This window comes from Schistocerca americana, chromosome 5 (assembly GCF_021461395.2).
Source record: "Schistocerca americana isolate TAMUIC-IGC-003095 chromosome 5, iqSchAmer2.1, whole genome shotgun sequence".
In the NCBI taxonomy this organism is placed as follows: Eukaryota; Metazoa; Arthropoda; class Insecta; order Orthoptera; family Acrididae; genus Schistocerca; species Schistocerca americana.
In genome coordinates, this window is record NC_060123.1 from 59,154,033 (window position 1) to 59,174,718 (window position 20,686).

General features: G+C 39.0%; 1 protein-coding gene across 2 annotated transcripts in view; it reads left to right on the forward strand.

The window, feature by feature from the left end:
* Positions 1–20,686, forward strand: part of LOC124615413 (BLOC-1-related complex subunit 8 homolog) — a 129,978-nt gene that overhangs the window by 74,086 nt on the left and 35,206 nt on the right. For both annotated transcript variants that reach the window (XR_006979787.1, XM_047143280.1), the window contains exon 4: positions 14,567–14,760. Coding sequence is in view for 1 of the 2 variants with exons in the window: in XM_047143280.1 (XP_046999236.1) it covers positions 14,567–14,750 (184 nt within the window). In the remaining variant the exon portion in view is untranslated. The remainder of the gene's footprint in view (positions 1–14,566; positions 14,761–20,686) is intronic.

Below are 20,686 nucleotides of genomic sequence, written 5' to 3' on the forward strand. Positions count from 1 at the left end.
TGCTGAACATAAGATTTTCAGCAATAATCATCTTGAAGGAAAAATAAGATAATATTTGTTTCCTTTGCCATTTCTCTTCAAGTGCAGCATTCTTTCTTCACTTTCCTCTTCATCACCTTACTTTTCATATCTATCTAGGTTGTTTGTGTTTCTTTCGGTGGTGCTGAACATAAGATTTTCAGCAATAACCATCTTGAAGGAGAAATTCGATAATATTTGTTTCCTTTGCCATTTCTCTTCAAGTGCAGCATTCTTATATTCAATATATGATGCAGCAATAGCAAAATCAGAAAAATGGTGCAGTACCCTCATTGTCAACTTCTTCGTTCTACCTCTCATGGCATATTTGCTAATGACCCTGTCCATAAGGTCCACACTGCCCATGTGAGAGTCATACATCTTTACAGCAAAAGGGTGAGGAATCTGTATGTACTGACCTTGCTGATTGCTCCACCTTCAACAGGTTTCCACAGGATTTACCCCACAGTAGATGGAAGCGAAATGAATGGCACGATTATCGTGCCATTTTATAATTACAATTGCATCATAACCTCTCACCACTTGGTCGAAACTTTCTCTTCACTCACGTTTGAGAAGTCCCATCTTTTTTCCAGCCAATGCTTTTTGGTATCCTTGAGGTAATCATTGTTCCACATGCTCGAATTGCTCTGTGATGGATGAGAGAACTCAGAAGAGGCAAAGAAGTGAAATATCAGTCCATGAAAACCGTCGTTCCTGCTGACAATGTATCAAACAACTTCAATACAACTTTCCCTCCAGTATCTAATTTTTCAGGCATAGGTGTCATCTCTGAATTAATTGGTCTCTGTCCACCCTCATACATAAAAAAATCTAAGGTTAGTCCACTTGGTGAATCCATTACAAAATTTTTCAGGTCCACAGGTTGAGGTTTTCTTCTAACATGTTGTTTCATGCGGACTTACCCATGGAACGGCACCATTTGTTCGTAAAAAAGAAAACATTTTTGGATGAGGATATCGCATACATGCTTTTCTAATCATTGACAACATTGGTCTTACTTTCCAGTGTCTGTCAGTTGTTTTTTCACTGTCTCTGACAGCCTTGTCATCAACAATCTAGAGAGATGCTCTCAGGCAGCAGAAACAATCTCTGCTGACATTTTCTGCAACCATTGGATATCTAGTATGTTGTTCTCAACACATCCTAAGCTTAGAAAAGCCAAGAAGTGAAATCACAATACTTGCAGCCCAGTATTTCTTGATCTCATCCAGGGTGGTGTTGGGAGATTTTCCATGTGATAAAACATGCTTCATGTTTGTTTTTTTCTACCATATTACTGAAGAAATCTTCATTTAAATACGTATTAAAATATTCAGATGGTTTCCTAATGCTTGTACTGACAGATTCTACATTAGAACTTGATGATGTTGACGTCGTGGCTGTTGAGATACTGGGTGAAAATCTAAAATAAAAAAAAAAGTACTGCTTAAAAACGATTGTTTTGCAATAATTAACATTCATACCTATTAAAACTACTAAAATCATTATGTACTCTGTTGTGTGGCACCAGCATTTTGTTGTATCTTTAGGTGATGGAGTTTCATGAGCTTTGGCACTACTGAACTTTCACTGTCTGAAACTTCATCATTTTCTTAGATGTTGTCAGTTGCGATCCCTGAATGTGAACTTCAGCATAATTATCATCACCATTGTCATCAATTTCAATGTCAGAACAGTTAGCGTCAAAGATTTCATCCAGAAGCTGAGCTATTTCTGAATAGATAGACCTGTCAATAATATTTGGATTTTCATTTTTAAATCACATTTGCAAAGTTTCATTTGTATAGAAAGCGTTGGAAATGCCTATCCCATTACTAAAGTTGTGAAATGCGCACTAAAAATAATAAAATAATCTTGAAACAATGAATGAACAATATAAAATGTAGCTGACCGCTATTTGCTCACAGGCATGATACATGTACTAAAATATGATTTTTCAGAAGTAAATTTGTCTTTCACGTCACTTTCTTTGGTAGAATTTTAGTCAGGGAACTGTTAACAATATTTTAGTACTGCTTTAGAAGTAAATAAATGATGAATTAAAAATACTAACCTTTCTCTCTTGAAGCCATGCTTACTCTTCCAAAGCACACTTGTTACTGACCGCTCCTGACACCTAACGGCCATTCTGAGAACTATGAGTAGGCTGTCTACTTGTTCTGCGGAGTGTATCAAAACGATACAGTTGTTGCTTTTACAAAAAACGGCACACATTGTGTAGGAACATCATTTGAACAGATTTTCTGATGATTAATTTTCCTTGTAGTTTATAATAGACGTTTGCAAATGTTTGTACTGAATATCAGATACACATTGTATGCTAATTTTTTGTGGTATTATGAAAAACCCCGAGTAGCTGAATTAAATGAAACTTACAAATGACTGCTTGAGAAACAGATTTAGTGAGGTTGTTACCTGAATTAATATATGTCTGAATGAGTGCCTTCAGTTCAAGCATTCTTCCTTTAAGGTTATCTTCATGTATCATTTGTCATTAGCGTTCTATACAGCTCTATGCTAAATGTCTACATTTTCCATGCAGGTTTGTCCTAAGGCTGATTAGTAGAATCTTTTCCCCACTGAACCCATTCTGTTGATTTTGACAGTTTGGTGTCTGTTATGATTACTGGAGTCTTCATTGTATAACATCACATGAATGCTTCAGTTAAGAGTGTGCAGTTAATATCCCACAATAGATATAACTGTTAAAATTAGATATCAGAGGGTCCAATCTTGTGGACAGTTCACAAACCAGATGACATCCTTGGAACCCTTGGCCACTCTGCATCACCAATCTGTGATGGTTGTCGCACAGTGTGTCTGACTTCTGAAGTGTGCAGAAATAGCAATTATTGGCATGTAGATAGTCATTAGTTAACTTATATAGTAGTATTCGGAAGAAAATACCATATAAAACTCTTGAGTTTTGCATAATTGTCCTGCGGGATGAGAAAAGTGCACTTCAAATTATTTGCTCAGTCTAACATACCCTTATTAAATACAAAGATATGAATTGGTACACAATTGATTGTGGATTATATTTTTGTAATGTTGTAAAAATAAGGTGTTGCATGTGACCTTATCTGCATTGTTTCACGCTTAGCTTCGTGACTACTTGGGTGGTGTGCTGTAGTGCATCCAGATTTTGGAGACAGTTCAAAGAACATAAGCATGTGTGAAGAAGTAGGGCATACAGGCATTGATATACCATCTTCAACAACATGATCTGACCACTTGTTTGTTTCATTGCAGACTTATCGTAAACAAAGCCATTCCTTGTACTGTAATACTGATGAAGATTGTTCCACTTTATATTAATGATAAATAGAGTAAAGAGGGGGATAGGTTGGGGAAGTTTAGAAAGGAACATCTCTCAAACACCAGGATGAGAAGATACCATCTGTTGTGAGGATTGGGCACAAAGATGAAGGGCCAGGCATCAAGAGAGTGGATGGTTTGTCCAATCTTATCCTCACAACAGGTGGGTTCCTCTTTCCTCTCAGAGGCAGGAAATAGTAGTTATGAAAATTAGAATACTTCCCTGACCTTTAATATGCATTGTCTATCAGCTGAATTACAATTTTTTTTCTTGAAGATGAGTGCTAGCTAGCTGGTAAGTATCCTAATTTTATAATTTTCTCAAGTGAATTTTCTATTGATTCAATGACTCTGTAAAAGCTTTCCTCTCCGTTTTGGCCTCATCCTCCAGTGTCCTCTTCCATGATGTCCTTGGTCTTCCTTGTTTCCTTTTACCCTGTAGGTTCCAGCGGAGAGCTGGTCTCTACAGAACATCCTGGTTTTGGATGGTGATAAATTTGTCTCTTGTTCAGTTCCAAATGTCTTCATCAGATACCACATTTGGCCAAAAGATTTTAAGAGTTATCTCAAGACATCTATTGAGGAAGACTTGCAGACTCTTGGTGATTGTAGGGGTAATCTTCAAAGTTTCACATCCATACAGAAGCACTGCTTTCATGTTTGTTCTAATTATTAGGAATTTAGTTGTTATGGAAACATCTAGTGCCCTCCAGCGTGGATACAGCTGGATAGAAGTCCCATTCGCCTTTTGGATTTTTGATCTGGCATCGGCAACTGGCCCCCTCCCTCCCCCCGCCCCCCTTCAGTAACTACGCTCACAAGATATGGGAACTCATTTACCTTTCCAACATCCTGGTTCAGTCTCAGCTTTCCCATATGTCATGTTCTGATTTTCATAATCTTCATTTGACATCATTAACTTTCAGACCAACAATCTTGGCTTCGTGTTCAAGGTCCTGCAGCTTTCCTTTTAGTTACTGTGGTTCTGTGAGAAGATGCAGATGTCGCCAGCAAAATCAAGATCTTTGAACTGCTCAGCCAGTTCCGCTTGTATCCCTCTCTTCTTCTCCACCACTTTTCATTTTTACTTCATCCAGCACTGGTAAAAATATAGTTGGAAATAAAACATGTCCTATGCGAAATTCAGGCTTAACTGGAAAGGGTTCTGTAACTTTACCCTTGTGAATGACTCAGTATGTATAGTTGTAAATCTCTAAGGTAACTTATAAAAGTTTCTCTGATATCACATACTTTCTCAAATGTTTCCACATATGACTTCCTTTAATGTAGTCAAAAGCCATTTCAAAGTCTACAAAGAGAATCTAAAGACTAGTGATGAGTTCTTTTGATTGATCAATAATGACTCAAAGGATATTTACTTTATCTGTACAGGAATGGTTACATATAGAACCAGCTTGCTCGTTTTTTACCTCCATTTAACAGCAGCCTTATCACAGAATCTAATGAGACATACCAATAGTGCAGATATTCTTGACTTCTGAGGATGCCAATGCCACAGCAGCTTTTAGTAATGCACAGAATTTTACCTTCAAATGTTATCAATCATGAATTGCTATTTATAGAGGAGTTAGGAGCAGAATGCATCAGTGTCGGAAAACCTTGAGCTGTGAGTGAAATGCAGAGTTTGTAGACTATAGTGTGTGGTGTATACAGGGTGAAGCACCTGAACCCTGCACTACAAATTTTGTGGAAATGGAAAGTACTATTGATATGTGGTTTTCACAGAACGGATTGTTAGTCAGGCTGTTAGCCAATAAACAGATTGTAATAATACTCATGAAGTGTATTTTTTATGCAAACATCCTGTCTTTGCATGGTGATAGTTTTGTCTATTGTTTGATTCTAGATGTCTTCACTGTATATAAGAGTTGGACAAAAGATTTTAAGAATTTTCCCAATACATCTATTGATGAAGCAGTGCCTGTTCACATCAACAAACAAAAAGGAGGGTAAATTAGAATGTCAGTGGTGGTGGTTGCAGGATTCTAGCGCAAGTCATTTACAAGATATTGGATTTTGAGAAATTTCCGCGTGGATGCTTTCTTGTGCCATTCAGTCTGCATAGTTGCTAGGTACAGTGTTGTTATTTTTGCTTACAGTGTGCTTGTGTGTTCCTTGAGTGCACTGTAGCTTGTTAATCAGTCAGTTTGTGACAGTCCAAACAGTATGTTGTGAGTCGACGATGGAATTTTCCAATGCAGAAAAAGCTGATGTGTACATGGTGTATCGAGACTGTAGGAAGAATACAGTTCATTCTCATATGGTGTTTGTGGCAAGATACCCCAATAGACATCGACCATTTCAGCACTTATTTATCAACCTCTCCAACCAGTTACGTGAAAGTGGTAATGTAACACCTAGACAATGTAACAGAAGGAAACAAGTGTTTTTGCTGCTGTTGCAGTTGATCCGCACATTAGCTCTCACACAATTGAACGACGAAGTGGCACGAGTAAGGCAAGTGACCAAAGCATATTCAATCAACATAGGTTCCATCCCTGTCACATCCTCTCCATCAAAAGCTGCATGGAAATGATTATGAGAATCATATTAACTTCTGTACATGGGCATTAAGACAGGATACTCCAGATGTATCATATATTTTGTTTGTAGACAAAGCCACATTTATCACTCATGCCCAAGTAAACTGCCAAAACATGCCCTGTTGGTCTGTTGACGGTCTCTGAAGGCTTCATCAGGTGGAATGTCAGCATCCCTGGAATGTAAAAATGTGGTGTGAGATAGTCAACCATCACTCATAAGCCCATTTTTCATAGAAAGAACACTGAACATGCACAAGTATTGCAGTCTCCTAACAGACCATCTTGCACAGATGCTAGAGGACATTCCTCTCCAGACTGGGAGGAACCTGTGGTACTAACATGATGCCTGTCCAGCCCATAGTGCGCAAAGTACTATTGCATATCTTCACAAATTGTTTCCAAATCATTTGATTTGATGCAGAGGAACTATACGGTGGCCAGCCTGTTCCCCTGATTTGACGCCTGTAGCCTTTTTTCTGTGGGGAAAGCTGAAAGATGTGTCTACTAGGACATACCAACTACACCTGATGATATGCAATGATGTATTACTGCAGCCTGCTTGGACATCTCTGCTGAAATGCTAGAATGTGTGCAGCAGTGGAAGCATGTATTGCCACTGCCATTGGTAATTTTGAACTCATCCTGCGATGGTCAGTTGTCTTATTACTGGTCAGAACATATAATTAGTGTATACACTTGTATTGTTCTTTAGTGTGCACTACTACAGGTAGTGTACAAGTGTCGGTGTGGGAACTTCTCAAAATACAATATCTTGTAAATGACTCACACTAGACTCCTGCAACAAACACCACTGACATTCTGATTTACCTGCTTTTAGTTTGTTAATGTCAACAGACATTGTTCCATTTAAAAAAAGTGTATGTTTGCACAAAAAATACGCTTTCTAAGAATTATTACACTCTGTTGACTGGCTAACAGTATGAACCTCTGACTACCAGTCCATTATGTGAAAACCGTATGTGAATAGCACTTTCCATTTCCACAATATTTGCAGTGCAAGCTTTAGGGAATGCACCCTGTATAAATAAAATGGTGATTGTTGTAGGTTTTCTAGGTACATGTATTTGATTATGACCTAATAATGCTTGTGGCATCCTAATATTGCAGGAACTATGGTGTTTTCAGAGTACAGCAGCCAGAGGAGGTGATTTGGAGCATCTGCTGAATTGACCATAGGTTGTCTGAAATTAAGACACATGATTGAAAATTTAAAATTGGCAGGTTTTCATTTATATGCAACCAAGTTATACTGAATTTAGTATGTGTCATATGAAAACTATGTATGTGATTGCATCTTAAAAATCTGAATGACAGAAAGTAAATTGTGCATGGATACAAATGTTTGCAAAAGAAAAAGATATTTGCTTTTAGAAACTCAGTAAATACCTTTTGTAAAAGGAACGGCCGTTCTTCTTCTTTGGTATTAGAAATACAATAAAGTGGCTTTGTTTCAGTAAGAAACTGTGGACCTGCAATTTTTGAATAAACATGCCAGAAAGCTCATTTTTCTTCCATGAGCGTGTGGATGGGCCCTGAGTCATTGAGGAATTTTATCTTCCCTTGTGCCGCAATTCTCTCCCCCGCCCCCTTCTTATCCTCTCTTTTCTCATAACTTTCATCTCCAATCTCTTATACCAGAATGGGTATTTTAATGTGGACTGAGTCTATGCAAGAATTAAGATTTTTGACACTTTTCTACTCCCTTAGCACTCAGCTTATAACCACTTTTGACTAATCACATCTGCTCATGTTAGTAGATTTGACCTTTCACTTTCCAAAATTTTGTTGTCAGTAGTGTAGGCTGCTTGGGGAAGGTCACCTGTTGTGGCACACATGCCACCAATTACTCACTATCTCCTTATTCCCTTTGTTTGTGAGATATGCTCACATGTCCAAAACCGAACACAGCGGTTGGCCAATTTTGGGAAGAGGGGAGAGTTGTCAAAGACCTTTACGTCTGTAGTAAAAAGGAAGAAGGAAGGAACACTGGGTGCAATGTCCTGTTCACATTGAGGTTATTAGAGACGGAGTATAAGCTCGGATTGTGTTAAGGTTGGGAAGGAAATCAGCCATGCCCTTTCAAACGGACCATTCCAGAATTTGTTTGGAGCAATTTAGGTAAATCGCATTTTTAGCCCCCAAACCAAACAATGATCAGAACTGTCAGCTACACGTAACTCATAGCAGTATGTGCTCATAATATTTTAAATATAGGTACTCCTTGCAAGGGTTATCCTGTGAGACATCCTTTGCTGTGGCAGTGTGGTGTCCACGGGCTGACTCCAGTTGTAATACATGGTACTGAGCTGAACCGTGCCCAGTGAAGAGACTCAAACTGCCTGAAATGGGTGGTCATACACCCCATCAGTATCACCTGACTTATCAGTTTGATAAAATTCAGAGGTATAATACCAAGGTATTTGCTGCCTTAGGTAAATCACGGGAGGAAAACAGTTGAACAAACAAGGAGATATGTACCAACCACATTACTTGATCTGAACCAGAAGAGACCACTTCCTTAACATTAAACCATTATTCTTCATAAGACAATTCAAAGACAACTGTAGCAGAGGCTCCTCAGTAGATAAAATGAGAAGCAGATCTATACAAATCAAAATGTCACCTTCTGCCCAGTCAGTGATGCTGCTGTCTTGTAACAAACTTGTAGATATCCTAGTCACAATTACAGCCCATAGGAGTCTCAATATTGTGCAAATGATAATTTTACTTCGTGACCTTTTACTCCAAATTATGGGCTGTGTCTATAGGTATTAGCTTAGAAGCAGTCACAGTCAGGGTGTAGCAGCTGCAGACAGTATCTTTGTGTATGTGAGTTTTTGTTGTGTGAATGTGTGAGGATTCAATTTCTGTGGAAGAACTTTGTCCGAAAGCTTAAATATTGCTAGCATTCTTTTCATTGTGCCTCTCCCATGTGGTGAATAGAAATCTATCCTTTCCATGTTGTTGTTAGCTCAAAGAAACACTTATTTAGCATTTAAAGAAAAACATGTACTGTAATTCCTGGAAGCTCCCACCACTCCTGCCATAAACGTGCAGCAGTTTTCCATTGTATGGTGCATATCAGTTACATTACCTAAACCTTCCTTTCAAACAGAATCACAGACTGTCAAGTTTATTACTTTCACTAATGATTCTAGCTCTGATGTGATTGATAATATTCTGGAAAATAAAATATGTAAGAGCACACCACTTTTGTATACTGGCCAACAGGAGCCAGTCAGTAGTTAAAAGACCTGGTGCACCATTCTGTATGTTGGCAAAATGTCAGATAACAGCCCTAAAGAGTTAGTCCCACTATTGCATACATGCATTTTACAATGGCAGCAGCATATCTAAATTATTATTCAGTAGTAAAGACAAAATTATACTTTTAGCATAGAGTAAAATCACATGCAAACACCGCAAAAGTACATGTCGGTCAGTTAGGCAGAGCTGTAGCAGTTAAGGTAGCAGAACATGAGAGAAAGAGAAAATTTGGAAAAAATGGATTCAACTTCAGTGGAAGCTCTTTTTACACAAAATGGTCCATATGATGCGGGTTGTGAAATTTTACCTACTATTAAGAAAAACAGAATGATGGCACTACCATAAATACTTGAAGTTGTTAAACATTTGACACAGAATGGCAGCTTAGTTTTAAATGGACCTAACAGAATCTTCACCTCCACCCATTAAATTTGGTTTCATTTAGCAAATGTCAGGTTACAACTGTAAATTTAACTTTGTTTTCATCTGATGTTAAATCTAAGAAGTCCCAAAGAAAACTTCATTTTTCCATCTTTGTAAAATGTAATAATTTCTGTGTAATGTGAAATGTAATACTTTCCTTGGCAAATGCTCTGTATCTCATTTTATGTATCACCTGTATCAATAATATCTATGTGAGTCACATGCCATTTATCATTGTGATGTTATCACCTGCTGATGACCTACAAAACAAAAAGCTGGTCCATGATCGAATTGATAATTTACGGAACACCAGGAAAATGTTTCCTATTTGATATTGTCATATTCTGGCATGAACTACAGAAAATTCTGGTGGTGGTGGTGGTGGTGGTGGTGACAATGACAATGATGATCAATAATACTATGATTGTGGAAAATGTCTTAAATATTGCAAAATTTTAATTGGTTCCTGTCATCGCAGGCTACAGTTTGACTAAATGCTGGTTTTCTGGGAATTTTCTGAGAGTCACTGAAATCATTAGCTGCTGTATAATTTTATGCATTGGCACCAAAACGAAATGTTGGACAGTACCAAAACATACGAATAATAATTTTCACACATTTTAGATTTGGTTCAGTGGCAGTGCATATTTTAGAGAAAGTTTCTAACACATGTTATCGAGCAAGGTGCCGCAGTGGTTAGCTCACTGGACTCACATTCGGGAGGATGACAGTTCAAACCCATCTCCGGCCATCCTGATTTAGGTTTTCTGTAATTTCCCTAAATCGTTTCAGACAAATGCCAGGATGGATCCTTTGAAAGGGCACGGCCGATTTCCTTCCCCAATCGAGCTTGTGCTCTGTCTCTAATGACCTTGTTGTCGACAGGACGTTAAACACAAATCTCCTTCTCCTCCACATGTATTATGACTGACACTTGTAAGCTTCTGTATCCATGATGTATTATTTGGTCTAATTTTGCAGCCATGCTTGGGCTCACATAAGCAACTAATGAAGTCACTTGGAATATTTTCGTGCCTAAAGTTTGGTTTCTTGTTTTTGGCTGTCTGTCATGTGCGTTATTTGAAATGGCTCTTCAACAATTGACACAGGGATCTTCTTACATCTTTCAACAGGCAAGCAAATACTAATTTTCTGCTTTATATCATATTGCAGAGTTAATGACTATAAAAACATTATTTGTACCGTAATAGTTAAGAAAATCTTGATAATATAACTGCCATCTTTTCACAGTCACTAGTTGTTGGCTAAATGGTGGAGTTGTGTGACACTGCAGAGGTTTGCCTCAAATGAAAGACACATTACTTCACGTGTCCAATGGATATATTGAATTGTAATTATCATAAATATATTTAAATGTTAAAATACAATTTTTTTCCTGTAGTTGCTCAGGTGGAAAGGGTAACAACTGTGCTACCAGCAATATTTATAACACTTCAGTCTGTGTGTCTTGCTCTCTTTCTTCAGAGATGTGAATGCCAACTGAATGACTGTCCAGATCTCCTTATTGTGCCAGATACACTTCAGTCTGTGTGTCTTGCTTTCTTTCTTCAGAGATGTGAATGCCAACTGAATGACTGTCCAGATCTCCTTATTGTGCCAGATATTGAATTTCGATTCTAAGATTTCCTCAAACTGTTTACCTTCCTGCTGGCTTCATTAGCCAGCTCCTCCTCTATATTAAAGCAGAAAAGCACTTTCTTTTTGCATTATATGTTCTTGTTTCTGCCTTGAAATCTATGGAAATAGGTCTTTTCTTCTTCTGTACCATAGTTCATTCTTTGTCCCCCGCCCCTTCCTCTCCTCAATCTTTACAGTTGTTTATCCTACTCAGCTAACATCTGCTTTATCTGTTTTGAGAAGCCTATCAACTATGTAGTTGCTACCCTGACAAATGAATGTGTTAAGCAAATACATATGGAATGCTTCACACCAAAACAAGCTGTGCTAACCAGCTACAAGCAATCCACAGTATCAAATAACCTCCCAGTGTTCAGAGAGTGATGTGTGTGCACTGAAACGGTCACCACACAATCCCATTCAGAGGTCATTAATTTGTAAAATGGTTGTCGCTTTACATTTTCTACCCATACTGCACAAGAATATGCAGTACCTTACACGTACTAAGAGTAAATAAGACCATCACACAAGAACGTTGTGAACATGTTGAGTATTAGATTGTACATTAAGTTTCCTGATCCCATAAAGGCAATAAAGGATAGAACTTATCAAAGGACACAGTTTTACTGATTCCATAATGTGATTACTCCAATCAAATGCAATAAATAGTTGTTGAATCTTACAAGAAAAGACTACAGTGTCAACATTTATGTGTAATGTTTAATATTATGTCATTAGGCAATAACTTTTTTCTGCTTCTATTATATTATCCTCATTTACATCTGCCATCCACATTCACAACTGTGAAGTGCGTGGCAGTAGAGCTTAAAATTGTATCACATGCACAGGGTGTGGCAACAAAGGGGGAAGACTTTAAAAAAAAGTCTCTCAAGCTGGAAATTTAAATCTTTTATTTGTTTGACATGTATTTGGTATGCTGGTACAAGAGTGGAAATTAATAGTGTACCTAGAAAGTTGTATTTTGAATGTGGTATCACTCAGATGATGTCCTTGGTTTCCCACATACTGTCGGAATCTGAGTGTGAATCCACGTATGACATTGGCCTAGCACATCCAGCAGACAGTTGTTTATTTTGAATTGACTCCTTCAAATCTTCTCTGATTCTTGGATGTTTTTCCTGAAAAACTGGAAAAACTTTGGAATTGGGGTAACACCAAATAGATTATAAATCTGGTGAATGATGAGGCCAAGGAACATCATCACATCTGCTGATGAGATTCCAGTACATGTGAGTCTAAGAAAATCTACTGACACTGCAGTGGTATAGCTTGGTGCACCATCCTGTTGAAAGGAACTTCACCTGAATCGTAAGCACTGAGTTTAGGCAGAGAAAATGTAACTAGCATGTCAACGTAATGGGTAGAGTTCAACGTAACCATGTTAACATGTCCGTCTTCAAAAAAAGTAGGGTGCTGTATGCAAAACTGTTCCTTATTGTTACTTTTCATGACTGGAGGGGGGTTTCAAGAGAATGGTGCAGGTTTTCCTCACACCAGTATTTGAAAGTTCTGCTAGTTGTCAAAACAACTAAAGTGGAAATGAGCTTCATCATTCATCCATAAGTTGTGAACTCTCTGTTCCTTTTCTTTGTCGACATTTAACATTACTTGCCAAAAATGTATGCTGTTATTGTAGTCTTGAAATAGGAGTACTTGCACAACCTTCATCTTTCATGGATGGTAGTGAAGAGCATTCTTTGTAATCCATCTCACTGATAGGTTGCTGAGACCAAGTTCTGTGTTGTGCTGTCTTGCTGATTTTTGTGAACTTCATCATAAACCTTCGTATACATGATCATCATTCTCTAGGACTGGCTTGTTTTTGTACTACTACCCGTGACTTCAAAGTTTCACAACTAAAAACAGATAGCATTGGAAGATGGCATGGGAGCCCATGGGGGTAAACAAAACTCTCAACAGAAACCATGCTGAGCTCCAAAAAAACTATCTGATATTTTGTAATATGGCTTTACAGCAAATACAAGTTGCACACTTTACCGATGCTCCATGCCTGCTAAAACTTCGAACTGTCTACACTCCCAGGGTCAAGTTCCTTACTCCCATAATCCTCTACCATGGCTGCCAGCCAGTCCTAAAATCTTCCTGTTTGACTACCTCACACTGTCCTACAGTTTCTTCCTGTTCCTGTGCAGGTAGAATGTTTGAATCTCTATATGTGCACTTTAATCAGTCTTACCTTGGTTTGCAGTCCATACAGGAGTGGTACTCATGGACTGTGGTACAATCTTTGATTCTTCATTAAATATTTTCACAAACAGGCTAAAACCTGCATTTGCAGGATAGTTAGCGTCTATCTTAGGGAATGGAGATTTGATTGTAATTAGACTATTTGTACTAATCTATTCCTGCAGTAGTTACTCAGAGATGTAGAGGCTTGCACAGGATAGAGTAGCATGGAGAACTGCGTCAGACAAGTCTTTGGACTGAAGATGATGACGGTGACTACTAATTCCACAATCAGAAACAGGATATCACTATGTCAACCAACTGTTGCTTCATTGCATCCTTGGACAGCCTTGCTATAACTGTCAGTATCAGATTTTAACACTATAGCCATTAATTCTCCTCAAACTATATCTCCAGTTCCTGTGGACTCCACATAAGGCTTCCTGCCTAGAGAAAATGTGTGATAATTGCAGAGATCAAAGTAAAGTCTTCTGTGTGACAGTTGGACTGCAGAAGAGATGAGTCATTATTGGACTGCATGGTTCAGCATGGCATTCTCTGGATGCAGTCCACTATTAAGGAGTCAGGTAAGCTGGTGAGGTATATGGACAAAGTGCCACCCAGTTGCATCTCTGCTCTGCAGACACATTTAGGATCTTTGTTAGTATTGAAATTGACTGCTCATATAACAATGAGTTATTAAAAGTGCCAACATGTGAACAGTTTTAAAATGTGTTCTCAGTAAGCCACACCATGATATAAATGATGCCTGTATTTCTTAGGAGATAGTAGTGTGTGTGTGTGTGTGTGTGTGTGTGTGTGTGTGTGTGTGTGTGTGTGTGCGTGCTGAAAATATGCATTCATATTAACATATATTCTTTGTAAAGTGAAATATGTGGAAGTGTATTAATGTTCTATGCCATTGCAACCCATTTGTTTGTTCATGTGAAATTGTTGAAATGTCTGATTTGGTTGTTGTTACTTTGTTAATCTTGACTAACAAGACATTGGCAACTACACTCTGATATCTCTCTCTCTCTAATTGAAAAGGAATTTATATTCACTGTCTTACTTCTTTTTAACAGAAACAAAAAAGAGCCCTCATCTGTATACAAACGCTTATCGGCACACATTACTCTTGACCTGCCTGATCTGCCAGAAATTTCTGATGCTTTGCGTGAAACAGCCAACCGTGTGGAATCCATGATGGCTCATGCCAGGCATTCAGCTGGTGCAGAGCTGCAGAGGTCTCACACGGTTCACCACTGATGACAACCGCGTAAGTAAAATCCATAGAACATCTGCTGTTCTGAGATACAAGAAAATGAACAGGAGCAGTGTTCTCCTTGAAGAGTTTTTCTGATGCAATGTTCCAAACTGTTGCAATATGAAGAGGATTTTCTGAACTAAGAGCCCCGTTAAAAATACGCTAATAAAATGTAAATTTTTAACAGCCCTTGTACTACCTTAGTACAAGAGCTGTTGAAAATTTATATATATGAGTGGTCAAGGAAGAGTGGGGGTGGGGGGAGGAGGTGGCTATCTGTTATTCAGTGACAATGAGACTTGCACTGTTGTAATTTCAATCAACAATTGAGCATTTTCCTAATGCTCTGTGAGCTTTGCAATCCCTCTGGTGAAAGTTTGTGCCTTTGTGGCTGTAACATAAGCTGTTGCAGCCATATACATGAGATAGTATCACAAACACAGAGGCATGTTCTTACCTTTGCACTGTATTGTCATTGTTTCTACTCCATTGGCCACCAGGTTAGCTGTGGCAAGCTCTGACAGCACCCTAAACAATCCAATAAAAACTTGTGAAACTTCTAACAGTTAGTGTACCAAAGTGTTCTGTGCCACCACTGTCACTACAGAAAGAATAATGGCAAACCAGTACCTAGAAACATAAAGGAGGGGACTCTCATACCCTCTAAACATACTCTGCTAGGGCTGTCAGGCAAATGTGAGGGGGGCTCATCTGCAAAAGCAGTGAATTATGTCTGCCAGAGGGAACCAACCAGTCTGACCTTAAATGCTGTGAATACTGTACACTTACAGCCTTGGCAGGAAGATAGAGGGACAGAAGAAGACAAACCTCAGCAGTAAATGACTCCCATACTCCAGTGGAATATTAGTGGATTAAGAATTCATTTGGAGGCATAGGTGAGAGCCATATATGTGTCTCCAGAAGATTCATCTTAAATATAATAATGTCCCTGCTCTTGACAATTATAGGACAAGTATGTGAGTAGAGGGCCAAAAGCAAATACCATTCTCAAGTATTCTCCACCTGTACACCAGTTTGCTCTATAGAATGAGCCTCTTCACAAAATTATCACACAGCTCATCAAACAAGGGAAAGGCAACCACTGACCTATAGTGAACTGATGGGCAGTGCACAGACACATGTAACAGAAAATGGTAATCACACTAGCTTTCCGGCTCTTGTTCTTTTTCTAGCAAAAGTACTGGAGCTCACACAGAAGACACCAAACACATACTCCCACAGCTGTGGTGAAACTGATTATTGGTTATTGATTGCAGTTCTTGGGGAAATGGAGGTGGTGAGAGGTGGGCGTAGTGGTATAGTGCGAGGTAGTCTGTCAACAGGTGCCTCAGTGGATGGACAATAAAAAGAAAGGAATTCAGAGGATAGAGCAACCCGTCATACCTCCCGGACCATGCCCTGCTGACTTACTATGCCTTCCACATCCCTCAAAACTTCTTCCACCCTCCATGAAACACACTGCTCCTGAACATCCATCCCATAACACTGTTGCTAACCTTCCTGTCAAAACACTGACCCCTGCTGAAGACTCAGTACTTTATAAAGGCCTCATCTTTAGCTGAAAACCTGAGTTCAGTCATGCTGGATATGTAAAAGACCTTCTTTCCTTTACTTATTCTTTATAGTGGAAACATTTCTTTACCAAGCACCCAACTGACAAGAGCCAACTGAAACCACACACGGAACCTTGCTTAAAATCGTTCCAACCATGATCCTCCTCCCTTTCCACCCACACATCCCCTGGAAGGCTTTTAAGAAATTCCATACTTCTAACCTGACCTCACCTTCCTTTCCTAAATCCCTCCCCAGTGAGTCCAACATCGCTCCTATGAAACACAGCCATCCATAACCTCAAAACCAATCCAGACCTTATCATCCTTCTCACAGATAAAGGCTGCACTAGTGGTCATAAACCATAGTAACTATGTGACTGATGGTCTCTGCCAACTTCCTGACACCTTTGCATCCAAACCTTATGACCATGATCCCTTGCACAAGTCTGTGATCTCCAGCAACTCCCCAAGGTTAGGTCCATCCCAAAATCTGACACCTAAATCCATCTCCCTCCCCGTGCTAGAATCCCCCCCCCCCCCCCCCCCCCGCCCGCCCCTCCCACACTCCTGTCTTTCACCTACTCCACAAACCCAACCCACAAGTCTCCCCACTTATCATCCCATTGTGGCTGTGTACAATGTTCCCGTGGAATGAATCTTTGCCTTTGTTCATCAAACTATTGTTCATAACATCCCATTCTACATTCAAGACACCTCTCATTTCATTCACTGCCTTTCCACAGTTCGTATACCATTATCACATTGTTGGTCATTATGCTCCTGTCCACACCAACATCCCCCATGCCCAAGGCTTTGTCACCATGGCTATGTCCTCTTGACACCAAACCCACCATCTCTGTCCTAATATTTCAGCCAATCACATCCTGATCCACAATTACTTCATTTTCGAAGACCAAATCTGTAAACAGATTTGTGGTACTGCCATGGCTACTTGCATGGCATGTGGAGGAAGCCTTCCTGTTCAGTTAACACGTAAACCCCTACACCCTTCATTGATGACATTTTCATGATCTGGACTCATGGCAAGAACAATCTTTGCTCTTTCTTCCATAATAATAACACCTACATCCAAATCCACTTCATCTGGTCCTTCTCAATTCAGTGAACCACCTTCCTAGATATTGATCTACTCTTTTCAGATGGCTCCATAAAGATATCTGTTTGTATCAAGGGCACCAGCCATCAGCAGCATCTCCACTTTGACAGCTGTCACCCATTCCATGTTAAAAAGTCTCTTCCTTGCAAGCTCACCTCCTGTGGATCCCACATCTGCAATGGAAAGCAGAAATTGTCAAAATATACTGATAAGTTTGCCAGAGCCTTTATTGAGAGACAATATCTTATCCAGCCCACCATAAACAGATCTCTTGTGCCATTTCCTCCTCTGACATCAACAAAACTGTTAACCATCCACTGACTAGCACTCCTCTGATTTCCCAGCATCACCCTGGCATTGAAAAGCTCAGATATATCCTTCAATAGAACTTCAACTACCTCTCCTCATGGTGAGGGATATCCTACCCAAGATCCTATTCAAAGCCCCCAAAGTAGTGTCCCACTGCCCACTCTCATCTGAGACTATGTTGAACACAATGTTAAATTGTTAATTATAGACCTAGCTATTCTTTCTGAATCAGATTGCTCCCTTTGCTTTCTTCATTTGCCCTTTCAGCAAATTAAAGTCTAGTCTTCACTTTGTAGTTTGACTCATCTTTTTCTTTTTGTCAAAATTTTGCAAGTATTGTGGGTCATTTGGGGAAGGGCACCTTGGATGGCAACCTATAGCACATGATGATTGCCTACACATTCGCAGCACATGGACAACTACTCCTGCCAAGAAACTAACGCACTAGTCATTCTAACATTGTTGGACCATCACGTACTCTCTTAACTGTAGCTCTGTGCTGTCACAGAGCTTCCACAGTTAATGTCTTTTCTATTACCTTGCACAGTTTACTCATTGTTTTCTCTTCTGTGGCAGTTTTAATGCATAATGTGTTATTTGGCTCTGTGTGCAATGTCGAGTTTTTGTACGTCTTCCAGAAGAACATACCCTGAAAGACAGTTGTCAAGATGGGTATGCCACAAGGCAAACTAGATGCTGTATTTGAAAATAAGAATGGCAAGGAACATGTGGACTGTCACCAGCATGATCTGTTCCCAAGTCTTCAGGACAACTGAGAAGACAGTCCATTCCTGGTAGAGTGAAGAATGCTGTTCCAAAATCAGACATAGGTGTGATTCCTCATAGAGGTTAAAGTGAAAACTATCATTTCAGGTTGTGAGAGCAAAATGCAATTGTGCAGTAAAAGAGAACAAAAAGACACTGATGCAGGCATTCCTGAATCTATAAACTGTTCCATTAAGCTGTTGATTGTATGGTAGATCATCAGGAGTACTTCCGAGAAAGATGCTAGGTGCCCAGTTAGTGCTGTAATGAAGAGTGGTATTGCACAGACCACCAAATGAGACATTGTACAGACTATGGTGAGTCTTTTGCTCACATTATCATTCCCACCATTTCATCAATATCAATTGACTTCTAAGAGAGAGTGTTGACTTCAGTTTTACCAACCATTAAATTTAAAACTACCATTTAGCAGTGTGGGTGTATATATTGGCATTCTCTGTGATATGAAATATGTAACCAGGTCATGACAGCATTCATTGCAACATGTTGTGAAACCTCAGCAGAAATGCTAACACAGAAAGAAATGATTTTTGTTTCATTCAGTTGGCTCCATAATTAAGTTCATGTCTTTAGTTCAAGTAGACCATGTATGTCAGAAAGCAAGAAGAATGTTTTCGGGTGGAACTTCAATTATCAAGACAAGATATTAATGAAATTACTTAATTTATGATGAAAATGAATGTACATGATTCCAGGTGTAAACTATTCTTTCAAGACGGTGTTGTAATTTCCATGCAGCAACTGAAAAATATTTCAAAACATTCAGGAATGTTATGGGACAAATTACAGGCTGACAAGAGCATACACAGGATCTGAGCTTCTGAAGAAGCACTTGAATTTGATGAAATAAGCCAGCACAGTATCTAAGATGAAATTGGTAATAAAAGGTGCTGTTGTTTAGCAAGATATGTTGCTTTAAAACTAAGAAGTAAATATGCCTTTATATATACAAATATAAACTAACTTTGGGAGATGATGGTTCATGTAATATATTGTCCCGATACAGTGTGTGAAGGATCATTGACAGCACAAAGTGAAGAATTTCTGGGGTGCATAGAGATAATACAGGAGTGTTTAGAAATTTTCATGGGCTTCACAAATTATGAAATAAAAGCAGATACTGGGGAAAAAAAGTGCCAAACTAACAAACGTATTTTCAGAATAGGTTTTTGGTAGATTTATTTGTACATCACATAGTGGCCTCTCAATAAAAAAATTACTGCACAGCAAGGGCAGAAGAAGGCACAGACTTAAGAAGTTAAGGTAGTATATCTAAACAATCCTCTGCAGACAAGTTGCATATTTTATTCAAGCCCTAACAATAAAACTTTTGTTAAAGAAAGATGTTCTTAAGAACATTTGCATTTGGGCAGTTTAAAGACAGAATTAGTTAGGAAATTGTTCTGATAATATTAAGGTGTAAAAATAAAACAAAAAACTCAGGTGCCATATATCGTTGAACAACTATGGCTAGTTCATGTCCCAGAAGGCCGATAGCAAATTTTCTCTATTTGTGTGATTGTATATACACAATTTGGAACCTTCACTATTATAGTACTTCACTTCCCTTCAAAGTCCAATTGCATGCTTTGCTTTGAGGGGCGGGAGGGAGACAGATGGGGGAGATGGGAAGGGCTCATGGTAGGGAGTCCCTGTCATCATGGATTGCCAGTGAAAACTTGAGTTTTAGTATGACTTCAGTGGCCTACAAACTTAACAAAACTCATGCTAAAACTGGAGAAGGTTGCATTACTGTATGGAAAGCTATGAGGAAGAGACCATCCATGTACATTACCGCACTGTAGTAGCAGAAGGGTCAAAGATGGGAAAGAACTCAAAGCTAGACGATAGTACATCCAGGAGAATGAGTTAGACAGACAGTCATCCAGCTCAGTCTAGCCAGTCATTGCAACAGAGATCTGGAATTGATGCCTCATTATTCTGATGAGGTCACAGTCAGTTTAGCTGCTGTATTTCTGCTAGCCTTGGGATTTGTAATGGAATTTCAGGAAGCAGACAGAACAGTGACAGCCAGCCACAGTCTCTGTGTAAATTATTGGCCACTCTTGTGGACACAACTCAGTTACGACAACCATTCCTGTAGTTGAAACTTGTAGATTAAACAATGAAGCCAATTGTATCTTCACAGTTG